Source organism: Dromiciops gliroides, chromosome 4, assembly GCF_019393635.1.
Source record: "Dromiciops gliroides isolate mDroGli1 chromosome 4, mDroGli1.pri, whole genome shotgun sequence".
Lineage (NCBI taxonomy): Eukaryota > Metazoa > Chordata > Mammalia > Microbiotheria > Microbiotheriidae > Dromiciops > Dromiciops gliroides.
In genome coordinates, this window is record NC_057864.1 from 71,574,930 (window position 1) to 71,599,668 (window position 24,739).

Consider the following 24,739-nt stretch of genomic DNA (forward strand, 5'->3'; position numbering starts at 1 on the left):
ATTATCATCCTAATTGGTCTTTCTGCCTCGTCGTCTCTTCCCACTCCAGACCATCCTTCATATAATGACCAAATTGATTTTCCTAAAATTCAGGCCTGGCCATGTCACTCTCTTTCTTAATAAAAGGAAGAAAAGAAATAAGCATTTATTAAATACCTATGATGAGGTGGCAGGCATTGTGCTAAGTTCTTCACAGATATCATCACAACAACCAAGGGAGTTGTAAGTGCTATTATTATCCCCATTTTGAAGATGAGGCAGACAGGGTAAGTGACTTACCCAGGATCACAGAGCTAGGAGATGTCTGAGGCAAGATTTGAACTCAGGTCTTCATGATTCCAGCTCTGGCCCTCTATCCTCTGCAGCTCCTAGCTGCCTCTGTGAAAAATTCATTGCAACCCTATTCATTCTAGAATGTTTTATTTCAACTTTATCTGCCTTTTTAAAATTTCTCCTTTTTTTCATAAGTTCTATCTAATCGTTAGTATAGTAGTACATGTATATTAATTAAGTAAATATATACATATGGGGGTACATGCTCAGTTTTTTTAAGAACAAAGGATATATTATCTCATTTTAATTAATGTTCTTATTTTATCTGTTAGTTTAAATCCACGTCAAATAAGAATGTATCTGTAGTAGGATGGATGGTGATGATGGCTGATGACCCTGAACACCCAGATCTCTTCTTGCTGACAGACTCTGAGAAAGGTAATTGAATTCAGGGTCCTGTTTATTGAACTTTTCACCTCTCACTCCATAATGGTAGGCATGTATGTCCTTGATCACTCTACTCTACTCTGCTTTGCCCTGCGCTGCCCTCTCACTTGGTAACATCATCAGCTTCCATAGGCATAATTTTCAAGTAAATAACTCTCAGCTCAGAGTTTTCAGCCATCATCTCTTTCCCGAGCTCCAGTCCTGTGTCTCCACAGCTTTTTAAACATTTTCAACTTAAGACTTATTATCTTTTTCCCAGAACCCCCCACCCCTCTTCCAAACATGGCTATTTCTCTCAAGGACACCATAATCTAGTTCAAGTAACAGGATCACAACTGTGTCATCCTGTTGCCCTCGGTTCCTTACTCTCCTTCAATGCACGCATCCATTCAATCGCCAAATCTTGTCATTTCCAACTCCAGAACCACCTATCTCTTTCGCTCCACTGATGGATCTTCCACCATAGCTAAAGCACCCATCGCCCCCAGTGTGACCTATTGCATAACATTCTAATTGGTCTCCCAGCCTCAAATCTCCCCATTCTAGTTTATCCTCCATTCAGCTCTCAAAGTGATTATACATAAGCACAGATCTGACCATGTCCCTCCTCTTTTCAGTAAACTCCAGTGACTCTTTTATTACCTCTGAGAGCACATAGAAGCTTCTCTACTTGGCTTTTAAGGCCCTTCAAAACCTGGCCCCAATCTTTTCCACCTTATTACCCATCACTCCCCTTCACACCCTCTACAGCCCAGTCAGTCTGGCCTTCTTGCTGTTCCTCCATTTTTCATCTCTGTGCCTTTGCTTCCCTCCTCACCTCTGCCGCTGAAAACCCTAATGGTTTCCTTAAAGCTTCAGCTCAAGCGCTGCCTTTTGTAGGAAGCTTTTCCTAATCCCCTCAGCTTCTAGTGCCCTCCCTCATTGCATTCCCTTCCTTATTCCGTATATTCCTTTACATGTACTCCTACCCCCTGATAATGTCAGATCTGGTTTTGTCTGCCCCATTGCCTGTCCCTTAGAAAGCACTTAGCCAGTGCTAATCATTTGCTTTTGGTCCACTTTGGGGAAAATGTAACTGGCAGAAATAAGCATTTATGGCATATTAACTTTTGATATTGGCAGCATCTGCATTTTTTCTTTACCTCTGCCTAATCATTTTTTACTTGGCTTTTTTGTTTTTTCTTCGAAATTTAGGAAACTCATACAAGTTTCAAGCTGGTAATAGAATGAATGCAATGCTGTGGTTTAAACATTTGAGTGCAGCCTGCCAAAGCAACAGACAACAGGTGAGTTGATAGTATTCTGTAACTTGAAAATTATATTTTTAAATGATTGAAAGAAAATAAGAGGCCTTCTGAATATGAAGTGAACTGATAGTGTTGTTTTCGTTATTTTTCCTGCACTGGCCCTTGAAAGGTTTTTCCATCTCCAATTTCTCTAATTTTGAAATTGGAAAGTATGGGGCTGTGTGCTCTCAGCAAGAAACTCACTTTCAGCAGTTAGCTTTGACTGTATATATTTAAGAATCATCCATCATTTTCATTTGAAAGCTGAACGCTCCTGGCAACACATAGAATTTGAGTTTGCTGAGCGTATCTAATAACTCTAAAGAGACACTTGATTTACAGAATTGGCTCAAATATAAAAATCAAGCGCTTTGTAGAGCATGTGGACAACTTGATAATGCATACTCAAGCAATATGATTGGACATATATTTTAATAATAGAAAATCAATGAATGAATGAAAGTAGTTTGTTTTGATTCATTTTCACTAAATGTGATTCAGGTTGATTCCCCCAAAAGAATGCGCACATATGTTGAAATTGAAGCATAGTTTGGGGGCAGTGAGGTGGTGCAGTGGATAAAGCATTGGCCCTAGATTCAGGAGGACCTGAGTTTAAATCTGGCCTCAGACACTTGTTGGTTACTAGCTGTGTGACCCTGGGCAAGTCACTTAAACCTCATTGCCCCACCAAAAAAAAAAGAAGAAGCATAGTTTGAAGTTTGTTTACTGAAACAACTAGCACCAAGATGATTTTTATGATACTGAGATTGTAGGATCCCTTAAGTGTTGACTTTTCATGTTCAGGACCCCTATTCCTTAACATTGAGTTATAGTAGGTCCTGGAAGTGATAAAGCAAGCAAAACATAAACGTCTTGCCTTATCTTAACATCTTAAAAGAAACTCTTAGAGTTCTTTAGAACATTGGGGGAAGGGGTCAGCTAGATGGCGCAGTGGATAGAGCACCGGCCCTGGAGTCAGGAGTACCTGGGTTCAAATCCGGCCTCAGACACTTGACACTCACTAGCTGTGTGACCCTGGGCAAGTCACTTAACCCCAATTGCCTCACTAAAAAAAAAAAGAAGAACATTGGGGGGAAAATTGACACAGGAATTTGGTACTTAAAAACAATATTTATGTTGTTTCTGTTCATATGTTTTTAGGAATACTCTGCATGGCCTTTTGGGGAAGGTAGTATGGTGGTGGGGAGGCTCTGAACCTGTGATTTTACCCAGAATAGAAATCCCCCTCCATTGATGCAAATCAGCAGTTCATCAACACATAGTCTCAGTTGTCATGGGCACTAATATCCTGCAAAGTTCGAATGTGCCAAAGTAAGGTCATCTTCAGCCTTGATCTTCCTATCTCTAGAGCTGACATCTACCACACTGCCATTAATTTCTAGGACAGTCCTTAGAGGGGTTCATTGCACTGCTAGGCCCCATTTTTAGTGTTAAATAGACTATAAATCTATAATGAATTACAAGTACCTAGAACATAAGAATATGGTGGGAAGTAGTTGGTGCTCAGCAATAAAATAAAATGAAGGAGATAAATCTCATTTGATTTCTTTCATGACTCAATGGGCAGTTTGGCACGGTACTTAGACACAAGAATCAGCCAAGAGCATCACCTAAGAGGAACCAAAGGGTTTAGGGTCTTGTTCAAGGAATTTTGGGTGGCAAAAAACAATCTTGCTGTCATGTGCCAGATAGTATGTTAGGTTTCTTTGTGCTGGCATCATGGTGACTGGAGAAATGCATTCCTTCCCTCCACATTATGAGGGAGAAGCCTTCCTTCTTGTAAGATCAAAAAAGATCTTTCTTCAAAGAAGAAAGAAGAAAACTAGGATGTAAAAACACCAAGGGTATTGTCACCTGGATCAAAAAGTAGGAGAGTGAAAAAATGAACCCCAAAGGAGAAATGGCAGAAGAAAACACTTCCTTAGAAAGCAGCTGAGAGATTTTTTATTTACAAAAAAGAGCCAGACCATTTCTAGATGTTCCAAGGAATGGTGGTAATGATGTCATCATTGTTTGTCCTTCATTCTTGAAGGGGACCAGTGACATCAGGAGAGTGATGTATTGATTTGCAGTGAATTGGATTTATATGAGGCAGAAGTGTGCAAAGTCATCAGCCTGACTCTCTCCTCCAGAGTCATCTGAATGGAGTGGCAAGACATGGGTCAGGACAATTGGCGATGGCCCCAGATATGGTGGGAGACCTTGGCCTTTTTAACCTAAGGTCTTTCTCAGGTCTCATTTTGTCTGAAGCAATACCCATTCAGTAATTAAAGGCTAAGTAATAATTGAGGCTAAAGATGGCCTCATTTGCCTTAGATAATGTTATGGTCAAAGAAGGACCTGAGTTCAAATCCAGCCTCAGACACTTAACACTTACTAGCTGTGTGACCCTGGGCAAGCCACTTAACCTTCATTGCCCCGCAACCTGAAAGCAACTACTCACTTTGAGTCATTGATGTTTTTATCACTATTGGACATAATATGGAGTAGCGTGGTATATTAAGACATATGGAGAATCAGTTTTGGTCTCAAGAACTCCTTAAGGGACAGCTAGGTGGTGCAGTGGATAGAGTACCAGCCCTGGATTCAGGAGGACCTGAGTTCAGGTTATACAATCTTTATGAAGCTATCATAGGCCAGATACATACTCTGGGAAAACAGTAGACTTTTTTGTTGTTTATATCAAGTTGAAAGTAACAGTTTCATTATAATCTCAGGAAGAAGTCACTAACTATAACTCCTTGAATCTTCCTTCTTTGCCCCGCAAAAAGAAAAAAAAAGAAACAATAATGGGAGACTTCACCTAGTTAGATATATACTAGCACTTCCTCTCTTGCAAAAGCAGGGGAACTGATGATTTTGACAAATTTTAATTTAGGTAGAAGAAATAATGGGAACTACTATTCTGGAGTCAGTTCTATCAGACAAGGAGAAACTGGTTGTTGAAGTAGAAACTAGAATAACCTAAAGGCCATATGGTTATTCCATCTTGAAGTTCATGAATTTTGCCTTGCCACTGGACTTTAATGACTCCAGAAGAGAAAGTGAGGCCAAAAATTCATGCAACTCTGCCTCACTTAAATCCAGTTAATGCACAAGTCAAAAGACATCACCCATGGCAAAACAGATGGTACCTACTTTGCTGGGCTATTATGAAGAAAATTCTCTGTCAAGTTTAAGGTACTATATACAGGTTATGATGAACAGGATACTATCAGAAAAAACCTGGAAAGACCTACATGAACTGAAGCAGAGTGAAATGTACTGTATACAAAATAACAGCAATAGTATAAGAGAATCTGCTGGGAAGCATGTGGTTATTTTCAGCAAGGCAATGATCCAATATAACCCTGAAGGACTTAAGAAAATTGCAGCCCATCTGCAGAGAAAGAACTAATAGTATCTGAAAACAGATGGAAACACATTTATTTTATTTTATTTTATTTTCCTCTTTGACAATTCCTTAATCTGAAGGTTTGGGGTTTTTTGACTGTTTTCTCTCACAACCTAGCTAATGTGGGAATGTTTTCCATGACCACTCATGTATAACTTATTTTGAATTGCTTGAGTTCTTATGAGTGGGGGGGTGGGAATGGAGGGAGGAAGAGAAGTTGGAGCACAAAGTTTTTAAAAATTGATGTTAAAATTTGTTTTTACATATTTTTTGGAAAAGAAAATTCTATTTAAAAGAAAAAAAAAAGAGAACAGGTAGATCTGAAGTTGAGAATGTAGGTATAGACTACATATTCCACATGGAATTTGATAGTGAAAAGAAAGGGACAGCTTGGATGATAGCTATCAAAATAATTCATTCTAAGAACCTTTGATATTTACAAAATGCCTTCCTACAGGGCAGGTATAAATATTATTAACCCCATTCTGAAGAATGAGGAAATTGATACAGAGAAGTTAAACAATTCACTTGAGATTAGCAGTTAATAAGTGGCAGAGCTGGGGCTTGGAGACCCAACTTCTCTGATTCCAAATCCTGTTCTCTTTGATAGCATTTCAGAGAGAAGTGGGGGGTTTTTGTTGTTGTTTTTGTTTTGTTTTGTTTTTAAGATATGAGAAACCACTTGATACTTACTTACTAGCTGTGTGACCCCAGGCAAGTCACTTAACCCTCACTGCCCAACCCAAAAAAAAAAAAAAACCAAATGAGAAACCTATTGAGGTTTGAAAGTAGAAGTATATGGGGCAGCTAGGTGGCGCAGTGGATAGAGCAACAGCCCTGGATTCAGGAGGACCTGGGTTCAAATCCAACCTCAGACACTTTACACTTACTAGCTGTGTAACCCTAGGCAAGTCACTTAACCCCAATTGCCTCACAAAAAAAAAAAGAAAGTAGAAGTATAGGATCCAGCAGAATGGGGAGGTTGAAGATTTTCAGAAGGAAGGCTATGATTGTAGAAATGGATGAGAGGGGCAGCTAGATGGCGCAGTAGATAAAGCACTGGCCTGAGTTCAAATATGGCCTCAGACACTTGATACTTACTAGCTGTGTGACCCTGGGCAAGTCACTTAACCCTCATTGCCCTGCCAAAAAATAAAATTAAAAAAAAAAAAAAGAAATGGATGAGAGACAGTAAAACAATAGTCTGGTCTCCAGAGATAAGGATATTAATTATGCTACCATAAAAAGCAAAAGCCATCACTGGAATTAAAATTGAAGGAACTGAATTTGAATGCCAGCTTAGCCCCCTACAAAGTGTTTTACTGAAATAAGTCTCAGTTTCAACATTTATGAAATGGGAAGGATAATGTTCTTAACTGTCTACCTCACAGGGTTGTGAGGAAAGTGATCTTATAAGGCTTAAAAAGTTCCACAGAAATCATAAGGACTATTATTAGAAGCAACAGCAAAATAAATGTTTGCAATATTAAAAAAAAAAAGACATCACCCAAACCATTTTTACCACCCTCAGAGTCCTGTGGTCATGGGCAAATAATGAAGCAGCAGGTGCAGATATGCTGAGATCTATAGTCACACCCCTGCACGATCTACCAGAAAGCCAGTGTGTCTTCCAAAATGACTAAGGAATAGTCCCAGTGGTGTTTGCTGCCAGACAATGCCAGGAGAAATTGCCAGGAACAGAACAGAGATTGTGCACAATGTTTGTCTATCTGACCAAGGCCTTTGATGGTGCCAATCACGAGGGCTTGTGCAAGATCATGGCAAAATTTAGTTCCCCAGAGAAGTTCACAATAGCATGCTTTCCTAGGTTCTGGTAATGGATGATGCTCTTGTACTTTTCCAATCGCTAATGGAGTGAAATAGGGCTATATGCTTGTTCCTGTGCCTTTTAGCATGATATTTTTGGCAATGTCAGGAGACTTCAAAGAGGATGAAAATGACATCAAAGTCAACTACTACTCTCATGGTAAATTAACTTGAAAAAGGTACAAGCCAAGACTAAAGTGAAAGAAAAGTTGGTGGGTGACTTTTTGTTTGCAAATGATTGCACACTTAGTGCAGCCTCTAAGGCTGAGATGCAGCAGAGTATGGATCGTTTCTCTGCTGCTTGTGCTAATTTTGGCCTGATAATTAACACCAAGAAAACAGGTTCTCTTCCTGCCAGCACCATATTATCCATATGTGGATAAGTTCACTTATCTTGGCAGTATACACATTGATAATGAAGTTGATGTGCACATTACCAGAACTAGCTCAACATTTGAGAGGCTCCGAAGGAAAGTGTGAGAAAAAGAGGTATTAGACTGCTTACCAAACTAAAGATCTAAAGAGTCATTTGAATTGTCTTAGGAAGATTTTGAAGATCACCTGGCAAGATAAAGGTACCAGACATTGCCATCCTTTTTTAAGCTGAACTGCCAAGCATTCAGACTGTACAGCAGAGAGTGCGGTTCTGATGGCTGGTCACGTGGTTTGAATGCCAAACATATTTGCCTAAAAAACTATTTACGGAGAACTCAGACAAGCCAGACACTCACATGGCAGGCAGAAACAGCAACATGAGGTCACTCTCAAGATCTTTCTGAAGAATTTTGCAATGAATTGTGAGACATAGGAGACACTGGCACAGGACTGTCCAGCATAGTATGCCCTCACCAAAGATGGTGCTGTGCTCTGTGAGCAAAAAAGTATTGCAGTACCTCAGAAGAAAAGTGAGATGTACAAATTTAGAAATATGGCCGCTCCAGATTTTCATATGGACTATTTGTGCCCAACCTGTGGTCAACCTCTGAGCTTGAATAGGTCTGATCAGCCACCGTTGGACCCACTGTACCTTGACCCTGACAAGATGATGTCCTTTGGGTCTTCTTCAAGCAGAAAGGACCACAACCATCTTTACAATATGCTGTTCCTATATAAATCATTCTCCGGGTTCTGTGCATTTCACCCTATATCAGTTCATACAAATTTGTACAGATTATTCTGCCCATTAGAATAGAAGTTCGTTAAGGTCAAGAATTGTTTTCTATTTTTCTCTGTATCCACAGGGTTTATCACAGTGCCTAGCACATAGTAAGTATTTAAGAAATGCTTGATGGTGATTTCAGTGGTGGGCATCCTGGGGCCCAGCGGTATAACACTTCACAGGGGGTATTAGCTCAGAAGGGATGGGAAGCTCTCACAGAGAAAATCCTAGAGACTCAAAAGGGATCTCAGGGAGCCTGGCGTGGATCGGGACTTGGTAACCAAATCCAGAAAAGACATGGCACTTATATAGCTGAAGTAGTCTAACAATTATAATAGATTTGGTTTAAGCTTTTTAGAAAGCAATTCAGAATCATGCTAACAGGATAGCAATAAAAATTGTATAAGGAAAGTAGCAGAGAATGAATACAAAAGGGCAGCAGAGTGCTTTAGGATATAGAAGTGCTGGGCATAGATTCCCAAGACCTACATTCAAACCTCACTTTAGCCTTTGACTAGTGTATAATCATAAGCAAGTCTTTCACCTGCATAGACCCATAGTCTCCATCTCTACAACCCAGGCGATCATCCTTGGGCTACCTGCTTTACATGGTTGTCCTAAAGAAAGAGGTTGGTGAACATAACACTATTCTAAAGTGAATACTCCTTATTATTGATCTCCATTACTGAAGATATTTGGGCGGAAACTGACTTACTTTGGAGCATGTTATAAAGGAAGATTCCTCTGCAGGTACCTAGTAGACTACTTGACATTGGAGGTTGCTTCGAGCTACAAGATTCTAAACTTTTCTAAGAGTGCATACCCATAAAAATTGTGTTAGGATTACTTAAATCCAAAGGGAACTAAGGCTAAGGGCAGAAGAAGGCCATTTGTTTGGGGTTGGTTTCGTTTTGTTTTTAAGGTATTGTTGGGGAATAAGAAGAGGATCAAAGAAGGAATAATACAGCTATTCAGGGTAGAGCAAAGAAAGTTGAAGCCAGAGTAATGAATGACCCAAGAATAGCCAGCCACCTCAAAGACTGCTGGAGTTTAGAGTCAAAAAGATCTGGACCCATATCCTGACTCAGATGCTTATTCCCTTGAATAAATTTTTTTTCCCGTTATTTTTCCTCATTATGTACCTCTGGCTTTTCTATGACAAGACTCCACCACTAGCCTCTGAACTCACTGCTCTAGCAATCGGAATTTTCCATTCAGATGTCAAAGGGGGTGTTTTACAACTTTGGGTATCAAGATAGCTTCCAGAAATGAATTTGTATAATAAAAGAATTAGATAGTAGATTGATGATGCCACGTCCAAGTATGAGTGTTTCCTTTACTGGTGCAAATTCGTTTAGTATTTATTGAGCTCACATTATCTGCAGGGCACTAGAGATTCAAAGAAAGAAACAAAATAGTCCATGCCCTCAGAGTTTATATTCTTCTGAGGGGCTACACAGGCAGTAAATACAAGGTGATTTGAGTAGGAAGAGAATATTAATAACTAGGACCCCCAGAAAGATTGCTCATAGAAAGCTGTTCATGGGCTCTACACTAGCTAAAGATTGAAAGGCAGAGATGAGCACTGAGCACATTCCACACATGAGAGTACAATCCCTATACTGAGTGAACCCAACCCTCCCACATCTCCTCATATTTAACTCTTGTCCCAGACTTTCCATAAGCTTTCCAGAGAGTAACCAATCTGCTGTACTAGAAGTCTTCCTCTGGTTCTTTTCACAGCTCTCAAATACTAGTGTAACAATTGGGCTGCTTACCTGTTATCTCCCTCAGTACCTAACTAGCCTCCCTCCTATTTTCCTTGTAGAAGCACCATAATTTTCATGAAATACCACTCATCCTTCTACCATGGTGTGTTTAAAAAATTGAAAACAACAAGGGAATCAGTTTTTTAAAATGTGGAAGAAGGTAGTCTAAGTAGTACAAGATCTCATACTGTATTATAAAGCAGTAATTATCAAAACAATCTGGTACTGGCTAAAAAATAGATGGATCAGTGGAATGGAATAGGTACAGATTACATTATAGTAAATGACTATAATAATCTAGTATATGATAAACCCAAAGATCCAAGCTTTTGGAACAAAAACTAGGAAAACTGGAAAACAGTATGGCAGAAACTAAGTATAGATCAACATCTCACAGAATATACTAAAATAAGGTCAAAATGGGTACGTTTTATACATAAAGGGTGATACCATAAGCAGATTAAGAGAGCATGGAATAATTTATCTGTCAGATTTATGAACAGAGGAAGAATTTAGAACCAAAAAAGTTATAGAGTGTTACAAAATATAAAATAGGTAATTTTGATTATATAAAATTCAAAAGATTTACACAGACAAAACTAATATGATTAAGATTATAAGGGAAGCAGAAAACTGGGAAAGAATTTTTAAAATAAGTATCTCTAATAAAGGCCTCATTTCTCAAATATATAGAGAACCAAGTCAAATTTATAAAAATACAAGTCATTCCCCAATTGATAAATGGTCAAATGATATGAACAGGCAGTTTTCAGACAAAGAGATCAACCATATAAAAAAATGCTCTGTCACTATTGATCAGAGAAATGCAAATTAAAAAAACAACTCTCTAAGATATCACCTCACACCAATCAGAGTGGCAAATATAACCAAAAAAGGAAAATATTGGATGTGGGAAAACTAGGACACTAATCCACTATTGGTGGAGTTGTGAACTGACCCAACCATTCTGGAGAGCAGTTTAAAACTATGCCCAAAAGAACTGTGCATACCCTTTGATCCAGCAATACCATTGCTAGGTTTATATCCCAAAAACATCCCCAAAAAGAGAAAAAGACCTATGTGTACAAAAATATTTATAGCAGTTCTTTTTGTGGTGGCTAAGAATTGGAAATCAAAGGAATGCCTGTGGTATATGATGGTGATAGAATATTATTGTGCTATAAGAAATGACAAGCAGAATTATTTCAGAAAGACCTGGAAAGACTTGTATGAACTGATGTATAGTGAAGTGAGCAGAACCAGGAGAACGTTGTATGCAGAGACAGCAATATTGTTTGATGAAGAATTGTGAATGACTTGACTATTCTCAGCAATACAATGATCCAAGACCATCCCAAAGCATACTATCCACCTCCAGAGAAAAAACTGATATTGATTGAACACAGACTGAAGCTTGCTATTTTTTTACTTCCATTTTTTTCTTTTATTTGAGTTTTCTTATACAAAATGATTAATATGGTAATTTTTTACATAATTGCAAATGTATACCTATATCTGATTGTTTACTGCCTTGGGCAGAGGTAGGGAGTGGGAGGGAACGAAGGAAGAATAGAATTTGGAACTCAAAACTTAAAATAAAAATGTTTCTTATTTTTTAAAAATTGATGATGAGTGAAAACCATTTTATTACATTATCACTGGAAGACTAAACTAACAACTTTCTTTACTAGCTATGAGACACTTTAAATATCTCAAAACACATGAATGTACTTTTTCTTTTTTTCCGTTTATTTAGAATTTTAATTTTTTTCCAAATTACATGTAAAAACAAATTTTGACGTCGATTTTTTTAACTTTATGTTCCAACTTCTCTTCCTCTCTCCCTACCCCCACCCCCAAGAACTAAATCAATTCAATATAATTTATACAAGAGTAGTCATGCAAAACATCTCCACATTAGCCAGGTTGTGAAAGAAAACAGACAAAAACAAAACTTCAGATTAAGGAGCTATCAAAATTATGCTTCAATCTGTTTTCAGATATCATAAGTTCTTTCTCTGCAGATGGATTGAAATTTTCATAATTCCCTGTTCAGAGTTATCTTGGATCATTTGCATTGCTGAAAATAACCAAGTCATTTACAGCAGATTATCTTACACTCTTGTTGTTATTTTGTATATAGTACATTTCACTCTGTATCAGTTCATGTAGGTTTTTCTGATAGCATCCTGCTCATCATTTTTTTTTTGTTTCCAATAAAGTAACAAAAATAATTATGTTTCAATCTGTATTCAGATACCATCAGTTCTCTCTCAAAACTCAAAAGACCTTTGGAGTTGTCTTGGATCACTGCATTGCTGAAAATAACCAAGTAATTCACAGCAGAACATCTCACAATATTACTGTTATTTTGTATACACTTTGCATCAGCTCATGCAGGTCTTTCCAGGTCTTTCTGATGGTATCCTGCTCATCATTTTTTTTATAGTAAACTTCATTCATAAGTACTTTAAAGAGAGATTTCCTTACAATGAACCCATAAGGTTGATTATTGCAACAACAGTAATAGATGACTTTTATATAGTACCTTAAATTCTTTACAATAGCCTCGCAAAATAAGTGCCATACGGTTTGCCATCATCATCCATCAGTCATCAATCAAGCATCATCTATCAGTCCTCATCATCAATCAGTCCTCTTTAATCAATCCTCATCTTCCTCCTATCATCAGTCCACCCATCATCATCATCTTACATTCCTCTTGCCTCTGCTTCAGAAATTTCAGTTACTATTGTTAACTCTTTCCCTCCATCCTATTCCCTTCCTGTGATATTTACTCTATTTTCTATCTTTTACCCTATCCCTCCTCAAAATTGTTTTGCTTCTGACTGCTCCCTCCCCCACTCTGCCCTCCCTCCTTATCCCCTTCCCTTCCTACTTTCCTTCAGGGTTGGATAGATTACTCCACCCAATTGAGTGTGTATGTTAGTGTACTTTTTAAACTAAGACATTACACAAATGCAGGATAGTATTATCCAGTATAACCTCCTCTTTATATGTATGATAAGGAAACTCGAGCCCAGAGAGGTTGAGTTGCCCATGGTTCTGTTCCAAGCTCAGGGCAGAAGAAAGAGAGTAAAAGGACTGAGTCAGTAGGGACTTGACCCTGTTGCTAAAATGTCTTTGATGCAGAAAGACAATGTGTAGTAGGAGAAAGCTCAAGTGTGGAGACCTAGGTTCCAGCTCTGGTTGAGCCACTTACTAGCTATAGGACTGTACCTGATTAACCTCTCTGGGCCTCGATTTCTCATTTGCAAATTGAGAATGATAGTGCTCTTTCAGTATCATTTTATAAACATAAAACATGCAAATGTGAGCTGCTCTTTTTATTTCTTCATCATCCAACATAGGTGGGAAATAAGATGAGGCACATAAGTGAATTTTCTAGATCACAGAATTGAAATTCTAGAACTTTTAGCCACCTTAAAAAAAAAAAACTTTCAAAAAATGAACTGTAGGTGGGCAACTAGGTGGCGTAGTGGATAAAGCACCAGCCCTGGATTCAGGAGGACCTGAGTTCAAATTTGACCTCAGACACTTGACTAGCTATGTGACCCTGGGCAAGTCACTTAACCCTCATCATCCTGCCCCCCCCCAAAAAATGAACTGTAGACTTGCATTCTAACTGAACATAAGCCTCTTTGAATGACTAAAGGTCATTATGAACTTTTCTGTCATATGTAAATATGTTTTAACACTGTACTTAACGATATTTCAGGGGTTATTATAGTGAGAACAAACCTCAAACCACCCTCATTTTTAGTGCACAGACTTGGTAAAGTCAGTTTGGCCTTTGCCAAGGGTCTTTTTCGTGTATTTCCTATTTGATGGATATTTTTTTAAGGAAAATAAGTTATCTCTTAAATAAATGTTTCCTCAACAAAATAACTTCTTTTTGGAAAGTATATTAATTCTTTTAGACTTTTTTTTTCTTTTTAGTGTCCTATTGGAGGCATTTTCTAAATGACACACATTAAAGATTAAACACACTTTCTCCCACCCTCAAGTAATTAGACTGCTGAAGATATCTGATACTAACTAAAACAATGTATTACAGAGAACCAGAAGAAAAGTAGTGTGGGGTCTGTACTGGCTTCCTTTAAGTCCTAACTAAAATCCCACCTTCTACAAGAAGCCTTCCCTTAACCCCCTTGATTCCAGTGCTTTCCCTCTTTTAATTATTTCCTATTTATCCTATATAGAGCTTGCTTTGTATATATTTGTTTGCATGTTGTCTCCCCCATTCAATTGTAAGCTCTTTGAGGACAGGGACCATCTTTTGCCTCTTTTTGTATCCCCAGCATTTAGTACAGCACACAGTAGGCACTTAATAAATGTTCATTGAATTGAATTGACTTTCTGTCCTTCCACTTCTTTTTCATGTATTAATCTACTGTAAAGATTTTGGCTGAGCTTTATCTGACCTATATGTCTGGGTTTTTTTGTTTTTGTTTTGTTTTCCTCCACACCCTCAAGAATGGAGGTATCAAGCTCGCTGGCAGCAAAACTACAGTACAGCTACCAGATAAAAATATACCTGGGAAAGTTTAACAAAATGAACAAAAATAAAATACAACATAGATCACTTAATTTGTGGGGTTTTAAAGTCGATATGCAACTCACAGGGAGAGGTTTCTATTTGAGTTTGACTCCGCTGCTTTAGACTGAGAATGTTTAATTTGGGTTGCCTGGATAATCTCAAATTAGAAAGTTTGACGTGGGCTTCTTGCCTAACAGCCTGACAAAATAAAAGTCATAATTGTTATGTTTTTCAGGTTCCTACCAACTTGATGACTTTTGAGTAAAAGACAGGGTGAAAGCCTACAAAAGAAGACAGATGAAGTGTGGATCACAAGTGTGGAGTAGGGCCCTGCTGATGAACGGGTGCCAGCTATACAAATCTGTGCCAGGCCAGAGCCTGCAGGCTCAGCCTCTAGACTTTGCAGAACTGAACAAACAAACAAAAAGCACTAATTTCAGGGAGTGGACTCACAATGAGCACTATTCCCAGAGTGAAAAATTGGAGTTGCAACATGAACTGCCATGGACCGTGCTTCTTGTCTCTGAACTGACCTTTGGAAACCACTGCCTTAAAGAGTGAAAGGAGAAACACCATGAAACACCAAATAGTGCGTGTGAGGCTTGTGGCGGTGCTGGGCTAGGGGAGACTGCAGCTAGCTCGATTTTCTTTGACCTTTCTACTCGTTTTGGAGGGGGGGGATCACATTTTTTAGCTATTCTTTAAAGAAAAAAGTAAAACCTTTCTTACAGGTTACATTAGGAGCTGGGTTTGAACTGTGGATATAACGAAATTCTCACATTCTAGGGATGATACCAGCAGCCCATTTTAAGAACTTCTCTCATCCTCCAGTCATCTGTAGCCCCACACTTTCTCTCAGACCAAGAGTGGAAGAACTGTAATTGTAATAATGTGATGGGGAGGGTGGGGGAGGGGTTGTTGTTGTCGATGTTTTTATTGTTGTTTTAAACACTAAACTTGCAATTCTTAGTACTGTATGGGGGACATTATTTTCCACAGGAGGCACAAAGGCTGAGCAGTCATACACCAGACCCTTGAGGAGGGTGGGGGTGGGGATGTTGTTTTTGTTGAAAAATCCAAAAAAGCATGGATGTTTCTAACTGGGTTTAAAATTTAGACCCGTTGTCTGATTCTACGAGCATTTGCATTATTGAACGACAGGGAGATAGACTTAGGAGAGAATTGTAATCTTAAACTAGACATCCTACCCAAAGGTGATTTCATAATAACCATATAACATAATTGGAGGATCATCCAGTTTTCCAGTCATGTGTGATTTATGTCAGCAAGGTATTACATACCTGTTGGGATCAGAATTCAAGAACTTTCCTTTTATAGTGTTTAAACTACAGAGTGCCAGAGTTTATTTTCTTGAAATTATTCATTTTAATTATTATTCAAGAAGAAACTCAGTAGCACATTGGTTTAAAGTCTTCCCACTGTGTACATGATTTTTTTAAAATAAATTGAACATGGAAAATTTTTTTAATTTTAAGATGGATGTAGTTAAACAATCATTTTGAAAGGGAAAAATATAATGTATGAATGAATTTGAGACAGATTATAAAAACTTAACTTCTTATACAAGTTACCCTTTATAATAAGACATTTTTCTAGAAACTTAGTAAAGACCTTTAACAGGAAATCATATCCTATTACTTAAATTTTATATCTATCTTTTGAATTACCAAACTGTGCGGTCTTCTATGCAACACTCCATTTAACTACAGAAATATGAAGAGAGAATAATGATTACAATACAGTCTAAATCCTATCACCTCGGAACTTCAGAATGAGCACTTGAACAAAGATTAACTATTTGGTCAGCTACACAATTATCGTTAAGTAAACTTTTGAAGCCTCTTACATTTTAAAAGTAGCTCAAATTAAGAAATATCACATGACATTTTCTAGGAATTGATTTATATCTCCACATTCCTATTATAAAATTAGCCTCATATAAAGAGAATAATTTTACACATATTTTCTTAGGTGGTTTTTTTTTTTTGCTTTTTACCATAAGTATTTAGCCCTTGATCCTGTGAAATTTTAAATAGGTAATATTATTAAACCCAGAAATAAGGATCAATTATGGTGAGAAAGGGGATGTTGTGATGCTGAAGTCTTTCTCAGTGTTAAGTTCTGTGGGTTTTTTTGTTTCTGAAAAGGATGTAGCAATTGCTTAGTATGTATCTGATACAAGGCAGTTAGAAACATTTGATTTAGTATCCATTATCTTCTGGTTTTGTCTATTGTATGAGATAATGGTTTTGACTTCAAAATGTCTTATTTTGGAAAGTGACATGAATTGGAAGATGGCACAAGTAGTTGCCTTTGATGAATCATTTTTCAATTCATGCATCCCCCGAGTCTGACCCACGTTGGGTACATAGCAAAGACGCCATCTGCATAGCCAGCAGTATTACTCTGTAGACTTTGCACATCTTTTGTTTTGTTTTTTGTTTTTTTTTTTTTAATTCCTTAATGTGTTTTGTTTCCTTTCAGAAATAAGTGTTTTTGACAGTGTGTGTACTTTAAAAGAGTAAGACAGTGTCGATGAGATCCCTGTGGATTTTTAAATATACATAAGCTAATGTTGCAGGCTAACTATTCTGTTCTCATGTTAGAGCAAAAGTATGCAATTGGGGTCCGAGCCTGACATCATATAGTTTTGCCAAAGACAGAGAACCGTGTTGGGTTGGAAGGTGTGTTTGGCCGTTTTTACTCTTTCATCCACCTATGCATAGAAGAAATGCCGAAACTTGATTGTAACAATTCCACTTGACCCACGGATATATTCAAGATTTTTTATTTATCTCTTAACTTTGGATTGATCAATTTCAAGGAATTGGTCATCGATGCCAAGATTATAATATTTAAAACCAATTAGAACTAATCGTCATCATTTAAAACATTGTAGGTACAATCCAGAAGTTCACTATTTTTGTCTTATTGATGTTCATTCAAATGAATTTCCTAGGATAGCAGAACCACTTGCCAAGTTTCCTAAGTGGTTCATTAGAAAAGAAGGTTTCCTCCTGTCTTATTAAGCCTGCTGTCACTTCAGTTTCTGTGTGTTTCAAATAAGATCATAAATATGTCCTTTTTTCCTCCCTTCTCTTACCCAGAATACACTTACAAGGTCATTGAAACTGATTTCAGGAATAAAACCATAAGAGTTCCATATCCAAAATCCCTGAATGAACATCAACAAACACTTCATTTGAGACACGTGTTTTCCAACTTATTCTAACACTGAAGTGTGTTTTTAGTGTAGAAATAAGACCCTGATTCTAAAAGCTTGGGATTAAGTACATTTCATTTGACTTTGCATTCACATGTTTGCTGCTGATTCTCATCCCAGGTTCAAGTCTTACACGCTGTGTCTTCAGAGTATTCTTTTTAGAGAACCCTCCACATTGTGAGGCTTAAGAGAGAAGTGGTCAAACACACCTTCCTTTTCTCCATTGTTAGTCATCCTGACATTACAGAAAGGGATCCACACAATTGGAGTTTGAGTATTTCTTCCTGGGCATGTGTACTTCATTTTCACAAAACTATTTCCTGTGGAAAATGCCATATGACTACTGCACTATGTACTGTATGAACTGTGTTGATATTCAATAGAGCTACATGTTCAGTCTACTGAAAACAAGGATGATTATAGCAGTAAGGTACTTGGACTGATTCTTAATTGTCTTCCAAAAGACTTATTAGAGGGCCATAAAAAATGTTAAGTGATTGGCTGAAATTCACTATATTTGGGGTCCTTTAATAAGTAGCCTTCTGAATCCTCTGCTTGTCTTTGCTGTGCTTCAAGTTTTATCTGACCATTTAGGCTTATTTTAAATGTTTCTTGTCCAAACTATACTTCAGTGTTTTTTAAAGTAAGATTCTGTGCTGTACATGTTTATTGCTATAATGCAGATAGAGGCTATCAAATGAAGGAGTCAAAAAAAAAATCAATGGAAGACTTGCTTTTTTGACAAAAAAGAAGCTCTAGTTCTATTGTTGGTTTCCCAACCACTTCCTGAAGCACAATTAAATTACTAGTCCAACATAGCATCTTGCTCTGAGAATGAGGTACTAAGTACAACAGTGTTGTCTGTAAGAAGGCCTTTATTGTTCCAACAAAATCTCAGGCTCCAAAGGCCCGAATAATTAAATCCCTTCTTTGCAAATGGAGAATTCGATTATGTCCTGGTAGAACAATAAGACGACTATCCTAAGTCTAGATATGACAAAGCACGTGGTGATGTCTATCTGACTTTTTCAGTGGCATTTTACTGTGGGTTTTTCTTTTGTTTAGATTTATATTCTTTTCAAAAGTCAGATTGTTTTCAAGGTCAATGTGGTGTATACTGCCTTCTCTAGGCTTCAGAGTGTGAGAACTAGTATTAAATCACATTGCTGATGAGTTGTTCTTCATGTGAAATCAATCTTTTAAAAATTATTTAAATGCCTTTTTTTTGTTTTCCTTTCCCCCAAAATGGCTTGTGTCTTACATGATGTTCTACATGGAGAGTTCTGTCAAAAGAAATGTGTATATACAAGCACTGAACTTGTTGAAAAGGTAGATTCAAGTTACAGTGTGAGGAAAATTTGGTCAGTGCCTTATCCATTTGAAGACCAATTCTAAGGCAGAGAGTATGACAATAATCATTTGCACGCTGACTCCTCTTAATCCAGGAGGATGTGCTGTCCCTCTCTCCACCAGCTAAACCTTCCTTACAGTAAGACCGAGAACATGTGTAGGTAGGTGTCAGAATCTTCCTTATGGTTTGAGCCTTTTTAGACATACTACCTCTCTGTACACCCTGTCTTGTACCTTAAACCTTGTCATTAAACAAGTCCTTTTAAAAAAAAATTTGAGAACTATCTGATGTCTTGTTAAGAGAGAACTTCTGTCAACATAGAACAAATAGAAGACCCTTTTTCAAGAGCTTTGGGAAAAGAGAAAATGTAACCATTCTATAATTACTGAAATCTTGGCTCAAGAGGACTAGCTCTTAGTTCAGAATTGTCTATATCAGCCAGAAATGAGACCTTCTCCTTAGTTTGGTCAGTCAGTCACTCATCTTTATGGTCTCTTGAAAATATAACAGGAAAGCTAGATGTCTTCAGCAAAAGCTTCCTAGTGCCCTTAGTTAATATCGTTTAAAGTTTATAAAATGTTTCCATTTAATAATTTTATAATCATTCCTCAGTGAAAACTAGTCTCAAGAACAATCCTTCACCAAAATTAATGTAAGCATCATTTAATACAGGAGATTTTTGAGCTCAGAAGCATAACATAAGGAGAAGAAATAAATAAAATTAGTTTTTTACTAATAAAAACTAAACACTTCTAAAAGCTTGGAACTTTTACTTCTGAGTTCATTATAAGAATTGGAGCTACTGTTCAACTAATTCACTTTGCTAAAATGTTCTCTTTTTAAAGTGCTAGTGTGATGCCGAACAGGCATATTCAACGGGTCTTTGAAGCCAAGTGTAGGGTTAACCAAGTCCTTTGGGGCTATTAGCAAGAGCAGAATTTAAATTTTGAGTCCAACTATTTGTACTGCAAAATAGTGGTGGGATTGTTGGAATGGAAGATTGGGATACAGCTTTGGTTGAATGCTTTTCCTGAATTAACAAGCCAAAAGCAACATGACTATCAGATGCCCTCTCAATACCAGGTAGCCAGTGTTAAGTTTCCCCTTATGGTATATGTCTTACTAGTGCTACTCATAAATATGATCCAATGACAGTATATTAAGCAAGTAAGTTGCAGCATAATGAAAGAAAGAGGCTCTAGAATGATACCTGTTTACAAATTTCCAGGATTTCTAGGGCTTTTGACACCTTGATTATTGACAAACTCATTGCTTCGAAACCTACAAGAGTGTATGTATGGGGAGGAGAGAGTCATACAACTTAATCTAATGAGGATCAAAATCTGTGGGAATCAGTATCCAAATAGATATGAAATAGTGTTAATATGCAGTAAACACAAGCCATTTTTATTTCTCTTTATCCCAGTTACCCCAGGGTACAGTCATGATAGAGAATTCAGTTGCACTATGACCTCATTGAGTGATGTGCATCTTGACTTTTGGAATTTTTGTTTCTTTTTAATATGTAAGTGAGTGTGTGTGTGATCTTCTGTGTGTTTGCATACACTAGTTTAAAATGAATTTAAGTGCAGATTTCAGAAATCTTTCTACTGAAATAAATTACTTAAAATTTAGATAGTACAGAGTATTGTCTTCATTTTCATACTGATCACCAGTAGCTACGTGAAACTAATTATAGATTAATCTACCACTATCCAACAATGTGATTTTGTAGAAATCACTTATACTTCTCTGGGCCATGGCTTCTTCATCTATAAAATGATGAGAGATTGCACTAGATTAGGGATTGATTCCTAACATTTTTTTGTGCTGTAGCCTCCCTTGGAGGTCTGGTAAAGCCTTTGGATCCCTTCTCAGATTGTTTCTAAAATACATTACACAGAGGGAAAACAGTTAAAATAATGTTATAAAATTATTTCTTAAAATGAGTTCATAGAACTCATGAGATGATCATTTAAGGTCTCCTTTAAAGCTGATAATATTCTGTGATGCTTTGATCATTTCTTTTTTAAGTATTTTATCATTTTCCAGTTACATGTTTTTAACATTTTCATGGGATTTTTAGTTCTAAATTTTTTCTCCCACCCTCCCTTCCCTCTCCCCTCCCCAAGACGAAAAGCAATCTGATATAGGTTATATATGTACGATCACATTAAACATATTTCTGCCTTAGTCATTTTGTGAAAGAAGAATCAGAGCACAAGGGGAAAACCTCAAAAAAGAAAAAAAAAGCCATAAAGTAGAAACTGTATAGTTCAATCTGCATTCAGGATCCACAGTTCTCTTTTCTGGATGTGGAAAATATTTTTATCATGAGTACTTTGAAATTTTTGGATCATTGCACTGCTGAGAAGAGCCAAGTCTACCACATTTGATCATCACACAATGTTGCTGTTACTGTGTGCAGTATTCTGGTTTTGCTCATCTCACTCAGTATCAGTTCACATAAGTTCTTCCAGGTTTCTCGGAAATTCTCCTGCTCATCATTTCTTACAGCACAATGGTATTCCATTACATTCATATACCACAACTTGTTTAGCCATTCCCCAATTGATGGGCATTCCCTTGATTTCCAGTTCTTTGCCACCACAAAGAGAAATGGCTATAAATATTTTTGTACATATGGGTCTTTTTCTAATCATTTCTAAAAGAATTAAAAAAATACATACTTGGGGTTTCTGTGCCCAGTACGGTGCTTAGATTTTATGCTGGGTACAGAATGATGTGACATAGTCATCTCCTTCAAAGAATTTATAATCTCCTGGGAAATGGCAAAGCTAACACATGAAACAGAGGAAAAAATCCTACTATTCAATATGGGCTGGGGTAGTAAGATGAGGCAAGACTTCAGCCATGCCTTGAAAATGGATAGGATTTAGGTAAAAAGAAGGTGGCGTTTCAGACAAGGAAAGTAGCAAAGGTGGCAGTGACAAATAAAGTGAAGATACCAACCTAGCTGGAACAAGATAGAAACTGGACTGCTAAGAAATAAGACTGGACAATTAGATATTGGGGTCAGGTAACAGAAGAACTCGAAAGCCAAGTAAAGGGGAAAAAAATTAGAAACTCGACAAGGTCTTCCAAAACAGGCCAATGTGTGATAGTACACAGTGACATTAATGTAAAAGTGGGAATGGCAAAAAGACATCAAAAACTTGGGGATGGGGGCAGCTAGGTGGCACAGTGGATAAAGCACTAGCCCTGGATTCAGGAGGACCTGAGTTCAAATTCAGCCTTGACACTAGCTGTGTGACCCTGGGTAAGTCACTTAATCCTCATTGCCCTGCCAAAAAAACTTAGGGATCAAAACAGTTCTCAAAAGTTAACAAACAATAACAATCTGTTTTTGTTCAGTCTCGTCTGATTCTCTATGACCCCATGTAGAGTTTTTTTTGGCAAAGATACTGTAGTGCTTTGCCATTTCCTTCTCTTGCTCATCTCACCAATGAGAAAACTGAGGCAAAGAGAATTGAGTGATTTGCCCAGAGTCATACAGCTAATAAGTGTCTGAGGCCAGATTTGAACTCACAAAGATGAGTCTTCCTGATTCCACATCCAGTGCTTTATATCCACTGGGCCACCTAGCTGCCCCATGTGATTACTACACATACATAAATAAAAACTCAGAACCATGGAATCACCACCAGCACCTTCCCCTCCCCTTACAGACGTTACATAACTACTATGTGCAGAAGACTGTACAAGGCACTTAAAAGTTTAGATACAACACAGTCCATCTCAGAAAATTGCCAGAGAGACTTGGGAGAAATCACCGTATCCAGCCAATATGGTGGCGTGGGATTCATGGCTGTAGTTCTGACTGAGGCTGGAGCTAGTCAGCAAGAGATTCTGAGAGAAGCTTGTGTTGTCATTGAAGATTAAGTAGTATACATGCAAAGTTGGGGATGAACATGAACCAAGCCCAAAGCAATAGTCAGGGACAAAAACCAAAAGGAAGTTAATGGAGTGAAATGTTCACAGGTGATTCAGACAGATGTATTCGAGTCACAAACCGTGGGAAAAAAATCAAGAGAACAAGAAGTTTCTGTTGGGTCATAGCATGCCAGGGTATGGTGGCCATTCCTACCTTTACTTTCCTTAAGAGAAATCATTGCAGAAAACAGGGGTTTGGCTTTAACGAGTTTTGGAAGAATTTACTTTTTAGTATGTGATGCTCATTGCTGAGATGATAATAGCTTGGGACCCAATTCAAAGACTACTAAACAGATTGTAAGAAAATTACTAATAATAGGGGTTTGGGGATTTCCAGGGGCCCCCTGCTGAGAGAGCCTGGCAGACCTTTCTTAAAGTCAGCCCAGAGTTAGGAAGTTACCTCACTCAAAACCCCACCTACCTTGAAAGCCTTGTTCCCACCAGAAGAGCTGAACTCTGACCTCAGCACATTCTACTCATGGACCACCCTCAAATCCACTGAACCAATGGATTTGGGCAATGCTGGCCAATTAACTTGGAGCAGTGTGTAGGGACTGCCTCTCTTCCAGACCCACAGGTAGCTTCCGCTCTTACAGGGACAGGATCTTCCTCTTTTTGGCCTGAGACTCAGAGGTGGTGACAGTGCCTTGTGCTAGGTATGTAGGGTTTCTGAACTTTCTGAACTCCATATGTTCTCCCTACTAATATTTAATAAACTGTAATAATATTTAATATATTTTAATAAATGCTTAATGCCCCAAACTGGTACAGTAGCCTCTAATTTCTAAGTAACAAATATATGATAAACCCCAGCTAATTTTCTCTACAGTTGGGGCAGAAATAGGGTGACTACATTTAATTTTACACGTCACAAGATGAAGCAAAGACCCCTGTTCAACTCATTACTTTGTTCTTAATAGATGCAAAAGTTTATACAGAAACAATTGAATAAAAGGTAATCTACAATTGAAGCCTGATTCAATGGAGTAAGGAAAGTTATGCAAGACAAACCTCTAAGCATATTTTTCCTCAAATACGTCATTTCTCAGAACATCAGATGCCTATTCAAACTTTTGACAAGGAAAAAATTACCAAATATGAAAATATTTCAAAGTAATCTGTAGCTCACAAACAGCAAGGAGTAGTGTATATATATAAGGAGAGAGGGAATAAAATGAGACATAAATATTCCAACTGTGTTTGACACATTATGATGCAGAATAGTTTCTGTAATCTTTAAGCTATTTAAAAGAAATGATATTGTATATTTTGTGGGTATTCATTTTTCAGTTTATACCAAAAATTTTTTACCTTAAAAGCTGATTTTTTTGATGGGCAATGTTACTAATTTAGAAAGCACAGGCCCATCCTTTAAAACAAAAACTGTAAACTTCTAAAGTAAAAGATTTTAATCGCTCTTTTATGTTGTTTTGTTTACTTGTTTTCAGGGGTT

General features: G+C 37.5%; 1 protein-coding gene across 1 annotated transcript in view; it reads left to right on the plus strand.

Annotated features, from left to right (window-relative positions):
• The window catches only part of RALGPS2 (Ral GEF with PH domain and SH3 binding motif 2), a 240,984-nt gene extending 220,059 nt beyond the window's left edge, over positions 1 to 20,925 (plus strand). Inside the window, 3 exon segments of the mRNA XM_044001135.1 lie at positions 606 to 711; positions 1,915 to 2,006; positions 14,973 to 20,925. Coding sequence (XP_043857070.1) covers positions 606 to 711; positions 1,915 to 2,006; positions 14,973 to 15,002 — 228 coding nt within the window. The 3' untranslated portion in view covers positions 15,003 to 20,925.
• The last annotated feature ends 3,814 nt before the right edge of the window (positions 20,926 to 24,739 follow it).